Source organism: Diachasma alloeum, unplaced genomic scaffold, assembly GCF_001412515.2.
Source record: "Diachasma alloeum isolate Michigan unplaced genomic scaffold, Dall2.0 Dall_scaffold_00211, whole genome shotgun sequence".
In the NCBI taxonomy this organism is placed as follows: domain Eukaryota; kingdom Metazoa; phylum Arthropoda; class Insecta; order Hymenoptera; family Braconidae; genus Diachasma; species Diachasma alloeum.
In genome coordinates, this window is record NW_021680376.1 from 1,014,168 (window position 1) to 1,022,744 (window position 8,577).

At 39.7% G+C, this 8,577-nt stretch overlaps 1 protein-coding gene across 2 annotated transcripts; it reads right to left on the reverse strand.

Annotated features, from left to right (window-relative positions):
• Positions 1-1,111: 1,111 nt before the first annotated feature.
• Positions 1,112-8,241, reverse strand: LOC107036866 (zinc metalloproteinase-disintegrin-like MTP8). 2 transcript variants are annotated; one of them, XM_015255090.1, is made up of 6 exons: positions 7,599-8,241; positions 6,256-6,347; positions 5,834-5,989; positions 4,006-5,003; positions 2,153-2,931; positions 1,112-1,789 (listed from the first exon to the last, which is right to left on the reverse strand). In XM_015255090.1, exons 1-6 carry the CDS (start codon positions 7,693-7,695, stop codon positions 1,158-1,160), a joined length of 2,754 nt encoding a protein of 917 aa, XP_015110576.1. In that variant the 5' UTR covers positions 7,696-8,241; the 3' UTR covers positions 1,112-1,157. The 2 variants fall into 2 exon arrangements, with proteins under 2 accessions (XP_015110576.1, XP_015110577.1); XM_015255091.1 differs by lacking the exon at positions 6,256-6,347 and having other exon boundaries at positions 5,834-5,952.
• Positions 8,242-8,577: the final 336 nt, after the last annotated feature.

Sequence of the window (8,577 nt, forward strand, 5' to 3'; positions counted from 1 at the left end):
AATAGAAAATATTCGGTGGAAAAAGTCTATAGAATATTTAACACTCCCAGCTGGCAGTTGTAAAAAAAAATTTCCTTCAAGAATTACAAGACGAGAGTTGAAAATTCTATTGAAGAATTTTGCAATTGTATTGCGCGTTTTTTTATAAAAAATATAAAATGGAAATTATTTAAAAAAAACAATTCTATTGGATTTCTATTGAATTTTCTATTAGTTTTTGGCCGATTCTATTGAAATGTTTAATAGAAAATATTCGGTGGAAAAAGTCTATAGAATATTTAACACTCCCAGCTGGCAGTTGTAAAAAAAAATTTCCTTCAAGAATTACAAGACGAGAGTTGAAAATTCTATTGAAGAATTTTGCAATTTTACTGCGCGTTTTTTTAATAAAAAATATAAAATGGAAATTATTTGAAAAAAAACAATTCTATTGGATTTCTATTGAATTTTCTATTAGTTTTTGGCCGATTCTATTGAAATGTTTAATAGAAAATATTCTGTGAAAAAAGTCTATAGAATTAGATTTCTCTATACAATTTATTCTATTAAAATATTTTCTATAGAATTTCTTCGGTATTAATATAGTCATAATTATATAGTTATATAGATCCTTATAGTGATAAATAGTTATGCATAACTATAACGATTTATGACGATTGCTCTAAATATTTATAGGTATACTTATAAATATCGATAACGATAATTATTTCTATAGCTATAAGTGCAGCTATACCTACGAAATTAAAAAAGTTAAAAAACGTAAATATTCCGAGAAAACACTAACAAAAAAGTAGTGTAAATTTAGAAATCATGTTTTTTTTTCTGCAATTCAATTACAAGGAATTCTGCAATTTGAAATTGATCAACGAATTTTGATAATTTTAATAATTGACCGGTACATTTACAGAGATATAGAATGCATTTAATGAGAAACGAATGTATTTTTGATAGAAAAAAATCTATAATCCCCAATGAAATTTGAGCTGAAGAATTTCTATAGAAACAATCTCACTAGAAAAAATTGTACAGAAAAATAAAAATCCATTGTTCTATTCGATAAAATATTCCCAATACATAAGTATTCCAAAGGGTAAAGAAAAAAGGTAATCGATAATCAGTAAAAAGGATTTTATTTACGAAATTTTCTGTATCAAATATTACAAAATTGGCGGTGGCGGTGGTTTTTTCCTATAAAAAGATCTAGTCGATCTAGAGTCCGCATTTTCTGGAGTACCTGTCGGTTTTTCCAGACCCCTCGGACTCAGTTTCTTGAAGGCCACATAAATCTCGGAATTTGACTCATAAAGACATTCTGAATCAGGCGATGCCTCAGAGGACAACTCCCTCGGAGTACTGCGAGAGGGAATTTCATCAGAATGTTGAATCCTCAATCGACTATTCGATTTGACGACCGATTCTACGTCAGATGAGTCATCAGCCCCGGCGGAATGACGAATTCTTATATTTTTACTAGATCTAATCACACCTGGATTCGTCGTACTAACGAAATTCGTCTTCGTTATCGTCAGTCCATTCCCTGGAACTCTATCACTTATTGTGAACACTTTGGGTGATCCCTCGTACGGGTCTGGAGAGCGTTCTGATGTGAAGAAACCCCTGACGCGTTCGAAACACTTAACCGCGGAGACATACGTTGATAAGAACATTTTTGTGAAAATTGAACTCGATCGGTTTCGTTTGTACCAAATGCAGAGTAAAGTTACGGCGATTAGTGGAAGAATTCCCAAGAAGATGATGCAGAGGGCGATTGCAACTCCGTTGGTTTCATCTGGAAGGAAAAAACAAATTAATTCTGATGGTCATTTCCATATTTTTGTATTGCAATGTTAATTATCAACGTCGGGGCAATGTTGGCAGCCAACATTGGCGCAATGTCGGGGCAGTGTTGGCCGCCAACGTTGGACCAACGTTGAGACAATGCTGACCCAACGTTGGGACAATGTTGGCCCAGCGTTGGGCCAATGTTGGCTGCGGACGTTGGGCCAATGTTGGTCCAACGTTGGGGCAATGTTGGCTGTCAACGTTGGGATAATATTGGCTGCATTTTATCGTCGAAAATGTTGGTCCTGGCTCCTTTATTTTCCGCAAAATCCTGAAAAAAACGAAATTAAAATCATGAAAAAAAGCTCACCATCAACAGTATCAGGGGGACCGCTGTCCTGAGACCCCCCAAGCCCCCTCTGAGTGCAATCAGGTGGCCCAAATCCCTCGTCACAATGACAGCGCCCGAGACTGTTGCAAACTCCATTCCCACTGCAGTTGTTCAAACACGCCAAGTCCCTGTCGATCCTCTTCATGAAATTCTCGACAGTCAGACATTTCTGATCTACGCACATCCTCCCCTCAGCGCACTTGGCGCCGTTGGGCACGAGTCCTGGATCAACATCTCTCGTTCCAAGATCAACAATAGCGATTTTGCATGACAGAACCGAATAATTAGGGCCGTAAACGTAAGTGTGACCCCCCCTCACAAAAGCGTCTGACCCAAATTGGAACCGCATTTCCGCTCCCAAATGCTTGCACTGAAGCCTTCCACACAAAGTATTCTTCTTCCTGCAAGGTCTGAAGGTGGAATCTACGGGATTGTATCCGCAATTGCCTGTGACATTTGCATTGACATTCAACTCGTAGCAGGGAAGACCTGACGAGATACCACTTGGACCCCAGAGAAGCTTGCATTGGTCGTCATGAGTTTTGCATGCGCCGCGGTAGCAGAAAGCTCTCCCCATTTTGCAAGGATGGCCGTCAATTTTGTGGACATCCTCAGGGCAGTATTCGGAATTTCCCGGGCAGTACTCAGGTAAATCGCACTCGTGCGACGATGTTCTGCAGGGAACCCCGGGCTTCTTTAGTTGACAAGTTGTCAGGTCACAGCATTCACCGGTTGCACAGGCCGCATTGGACGTAAACCTGGGGGACACGGAAGAATGGCGTAGAATAAGGTAGGGAATTCAGTTACCTTTTTTGAAATAAAGGTCGTGAGGGTCAAAATAAAGGTCAATAAAGCCAGAGTAAAGGTCACGAGAGACAGAATAAGAGTCAAGAGGATCAAATTAAGGGTCAGATTAAGGGTAATGAGGGTCAGAACAAGGGCTATGAAGGTCAAAATAAGGGTCACGAGGATTATAATGCGGGTCAGATCCAAATAAGGGTCACATGAGTCAAATTAAGAATCACAAAGGTCAAATTAAGGGTCCAAATAAGGGTCACGGGAGTTAAAATAAAGGTAGTGAGGGTCAAAATAAGGGTCAATAAAGCCAGAGTAAGGGTCTTGAGAGATAGAATAAGAGTCAAGAGGATCAAATTAAGGATCGTAAGGGTCAGATTAAGGGTAATGAGGGTCAGAATAAAGGCCATGAGGGTCAAAATAAGGTTTACGAGGATTATAATGAGGGTCAGATCCAAATAAGGGTCACATGAGTCAAATTAAGAATCACAAAGGTAAAATTAAGGGTCACGCGAGTTAAAATGAAGGTAGTGAGGGTCAAAATAAGGGTCAATAAAGCCAGAGTAAGGGTCATGAAAGACAGAATAAGAGTCAAGAGGATCAAATTAAGGGTCGTAAGGGTCAGATTGAGGGTAATGAGGGTCAGAATAAGGGCCATGAGGGTCAAAATAAGGTTCACGAGGATTATAATGAGGGTCAGATTAAGGATCCAAATATGGGTCATAAGGGTCGAACTCTATCGTTCGTTAATAGTTAATGAATCTCGTTTGGAATAAATGAATCAGTCTATCAGTGCACTGATAGAAAATATGGAACGATTCAGTTGCACGAAACGAGGCTTCTCAACTGTTACCGCAATTCGTTAATAGTTAACGAATCGCTCTCAACGTGAGCGCCGCACTCATGATGCAGTCCGCCTCCGGACATCGCCAGTATTCCGCGTCATGACTCATGCCGAAATTGTGCCCGATCTCGTTGTAATAGCTAAAGTCTCGTTTGGTTCGACTAAACCGTTCTATCAGTGCGCATCAACGCACCTGCAAGTCCGAGCATCACAGCACTTATTATCACAATACCCCTCGAGGCCGCAGTCGCAGTCCTCCCCCGACTCCACGAACCCGTTGCCGCACTCTCCCCCCTCGAAGAGTCTCGCCGGCCTGTTCCGCAGACAGTAGTCCATGCCCTGACTGAAGCCCAGCGACAACTGCTCGAGGGAACAGGAGGACCAGTGAACCGGAGCTTTCGACGTCAGCGCCGCATTCATGATGCATTCCGTCTCCGGACATTGGCAGTATTCCGCGTCATGACTCATGCCGAAATTGTGCCCGATCTCGTGGGCCACGGTCGCCGCAACCAGTCCGGTGATCGTCGAGTGGTCCATGTTGACACCTCCCGACGACTCGAACGTGCAAATCGAGCCGACACCGGCTTTTCCGACTATTCCGCCGTCAAAACGAATGCCTGTCAGCAGTTGAGAGTTGTCGTTCGGAATTTCGCGGAGGAGGTACCGCCTGCGGTACTCCATGAAGCTCTCCAGCGTCCGCGCGCTGACGGGGGAGAGCGGGATCTTGTCGTACTGCGTCCAGACTTCGATCCCCACGAGCGCCACGAAGACGTTCAATGGGGTGTACAGGGCGTTTATTATGTTGGCGAGGTCCTTGATGTGACGGTGGACTTCGTCGATGTCGCTTCCTAGTTTGGCGTAGATCTTTTGGTCGACGACGAAGGCCAGCTCGAGGTAGCGAGACCCGGAGTTGGCGTTGTAGGGACCCAGAATGAGCCGCCCTCTGGCGGGAGCGAGGGCTCGCCGGGTTCTGGGGGAATTGGGGGAATCCCCGGACGGTGAACAGGTCCTGTTTGATATGAGATCGCTGTGCTTGTAGAGGTAGTGGACGGTGTCGAGGGTGTTCTCGTGGGGGTGGATGTAGTGGAGGTTTCGGGCGTCGTAGATGACGCCGCGCAGGCCGCGACAGGTCGACACCGCCGCCCAGGAGCCTGGGGCGCCTCGGAGGCTTCCTTGATAATGACATAATTCCTATTCACGCGCGAAATTTTTAGTGACAATTCTAGCGCTTTCTGTAGGACGCTGTAGGGTATTTATATTGGATGCGTTTCCGGAGGGAGAATGGGCACACTGAGAGAAAAACAATAGTTCTCAAACAATTCTCACTTGTGCCAAGAAAATAGTTTTTTGAAAATTATCTAGTTTGGTGCTGAAAACACGAGATGACAATATTCTAAACACGGAATTGCATTGACGAGATGAACAACAGATTAATTGAATTGTCGTGTGAAGTAAATAAAAATTGATAACACAAAATTGATAAAAATTGATAACAGAGTATCAACAAACATTGAATTCCAGAAATTCACACTTTGAAGTGTGTTCTAGAAGGAATTGAATTGTAATTATGATTCAAATCTTATTCGGTGAGCGTAGAAATTGAAACAAGCAAATTATTTATTGTCATATGAAAATTTAACAGATGATAAATTGGGACATGTGATTATCATCGGCCATATTGCTTTTTGCAATGAGAATAATTATGAACAATTAATTGAAAAATGAAACTCTGGAGATTTTTTAAATGCAGTATTCTCTAACAAAATGACAGGGTAAAATTGCATAATTTTCAATAGAATTAGCGCAAAAACAAATAGTTTTTTACAGAACTGCAATAGAATTCTTGTAGACTTCCAATAGAAATACATTAACATTTCTCGGTGAAAAGGCTAGATCTCTATAAATTTTTTTCATACGTGAATCTCAACGGAATAAAATTTATTGTTTCATTGCATAAGATATGGGCAATAGAATTTTTTGGCAGTAATAACAACATTATTGCAATAATTTTAAATACTCACAACTATTTGAGGTATTTCAGTTGTAGAATATCCTTCATACTGTGTTCTCTGCTTATATCCTACGGGAATGAGATCTGTATTGAGCCTGAGATCGAGGGTACGCTGAATTCCATCAATTTCTAAGTCAATAGTGAGCACATCTGAATGGTTAAAATTCTAAAAATGACAATGTGTCCTTCGTCAAAATGCTGGCAAAAGAGGAAGAATGCATGGACGAAAAAAGTTTATTGAAAAAAAAGCTCGAATTGACCAAAACCTAATAGAAAGTTCAACAGAAATGCAGAAGAAATTTCTATCGAATTCGCTCGGAAATTCTGTTTTTCTGCGAAATTTTTTTGTACGTGTGGAATTGTGAAAAATGCGGTTTATCTACACGTGTCGGTATTCCCAAGAATAAAATTACTCGTTTCTGTCGTACTCACGTTTATCCTCGTGTCATCAATCATTTGTTTATCTCTAGCATTGAACACTCGTGGTCGAACACGGCTGTGTGTACTGAAGTCTGGAGATGGCCCTGAGAAGTGGATTTTAGATAATTTATCATTAAATTATTCGTACTGCGCTTCCGAAAAAATTGAATAAGAAATGATAGCGCTCTCTCTAAGAAATTCTACTGAAGTTCTAGGGGAATTCTATAGCAATTTTATTAATTAGAACATTCTATTTATTTTTTTGCGCCAATTCTGTTAAACATTACGGGATTTTCACGTGCGTGGATCAATGGATATTTGTTCATGGACAAAAGTATATAGATGGGGATTTTTCTATAGGAATTCTCGAATTTTCCAAGTGTTTACTTCTTGGATTCTATTGTGACAAATAAATTAAAATACAACGGAAAAAACTTGGAAAATTTATACCCAAGAATTTCTATAGAAAAATCAAAATCTCTTGACTTTTAAGAAAATGACGAGATAAAATTTCAATAGCAAATGAGAATAAAAAAAAAATAAGAAGAAAAAAAAATTCAAATAGAATCGGAATTTAGAGAGAATTCTTCTATTCTTATATTCTATAAGAATTCTAGACTATTGGAATTCTTATAGACTTCGAATAGAAATTCAATAAAATTTTTTTAAACACAGTTATAGGTTTCTCAATAAAATTTCTTCATTCGTGTGACTCATTGAAAAAAATAACAAATGCTATTAATGTCAATAGTCATCAAATATGCAAGAGGAATTCCAGAAAGCGGAGGAACAAGAAGATATTCTCATCGAGGAAAAAACCTCTTCCTCCACGTCGAATAGATTGGCACAAGGAAAAGAGAGTTCGCGTGAGTGGTGGTAGGAACGAGGAAATTCGTAGGGTAATTAGACGATAAAACTAGTCAGCTCTATGAAAAAAAAAACGAGGAGGAGAAAGACAATATCAACGACGCCTAGGTCCGATAGGAATGAGAGGAAGAGGATATCCCCTTAATTGACACAGAATACGATTCCTAGTCTTATAAATTTTTTTCGGAATCGTAGAAGAAAGTGGAGTGAAGGCACAACTTATTAGCAAAGATAACTACTCATTTATAAAAAATGCAATTATGCACTTGCTTTTCTCTTCTTTTGATTATCAAAATCAAACAAAAAAACTCCACCGAGGAAATCCTAGAGGGAATATCTCAATAGAGTAAGTTGGATCGAAAAATCGAATATTCTCTATCGAACGGTTCAATAGAATTCCAGTGGAGTTGTCTAGCGTCTTCATCTTCCTCATTTCCAACCGATTAAAATCATCAGAGATCTGGATGACCAATTTCCCAGTGACTCACCTGGCGCAATCTGAACTTGAGACGCCGATCGAGTGACGAAGAGAATCGTCGCACACCACCAGATGAATTCAGTGGATTTGCACATCTGTCTAGCCATTGTCTCGATTTTTTTTCGACCAACAGATTTCACCGGTCATCGAGCGTGAATTGAAATCAGAGGTGATGAAAAAATCGAGAGTTGTCGATTTCAGCAGATTCCGTCAAGAGCGGCCTTCAGCAAGAATTCACTTGCGGAAACTATTGGCGCACGTATCAATGGCATTTTTTGTGCCTCAGTTATCCAACATTTCCTCGTCAGTAATTTTTTATCACACGATTTTTCAATTTGTTCAGCAATTCTCTTATACAATCTATTTAACTACATAATTTCGTTGTAATCGGGTCATAATTTTATTTTATTGAATGAATATTAAATTAATATCGTCTAATAAAATTGATTTAATGACTCGTGTTTTGGATGATTTGAGTTGAATGATCGATCGATCCCCGGAAATTTGCGAAACACTTTAATACCGGAGGGATTCACTGACTTTTGAACACTCAACATCCCAAAAATGTGGGATGAAGAGCTCTCGAGTGCTATCAGAACTTCAACTGATTAGTGGATGTATCGTCGGGGGACTGCACTCGCAAACCACTGGCTTTGAAAAATGAAACGGTCGAGGCTCTGTCAGCACGACGTGCTCATTGGGTTTCGATAGGCGATGAAAAAGACGAGTGGGAGTCTAGGCGCACCGGCGTTGGGGTGTCACTATGATAGTCAATTAGATAACGCGCACAAAATGAAAAATAAATACTTAGCGAATTTAATGGAAAATTCTATTGGAGTTCTATTGCGTTTTGGGCGATTCTATTGAAGAATTCCACTGCTTTAGGGCGTTTTTTTTCATAGAAAATGTCCAATAGGAAATTTTTTATTAGAAGTGATCAGTGAAATTTGATTTTTTTATTTACGTTATGTTATTTTATAGATAACACT

Excerpts from the sequence above, each read along its gene's own strand:
- LOC107036866 (XM_015255090.1), bottom strand. The coding sequence starts at position 7,695 with ATGGCTAGACAGATGTGCAAATCCACTGAATTCATCTGGTGGTGTGCG. Across the intron at positions 6,348-7,598 it reads TCAAGTTCAGATTGCGCCAG|GGCCATCTCCAGACTTCAGT; the intron begins GTGAGTCACTGG and ends TCCACTTCTCAG. Across the intron at positions 5,990-6,255 it reads TTGATGACACGAGGATAAAC|AATTTTAACCATTCAGATGT; the intron begins GTGAGTACGACA and ends TGTCATTTTTAG.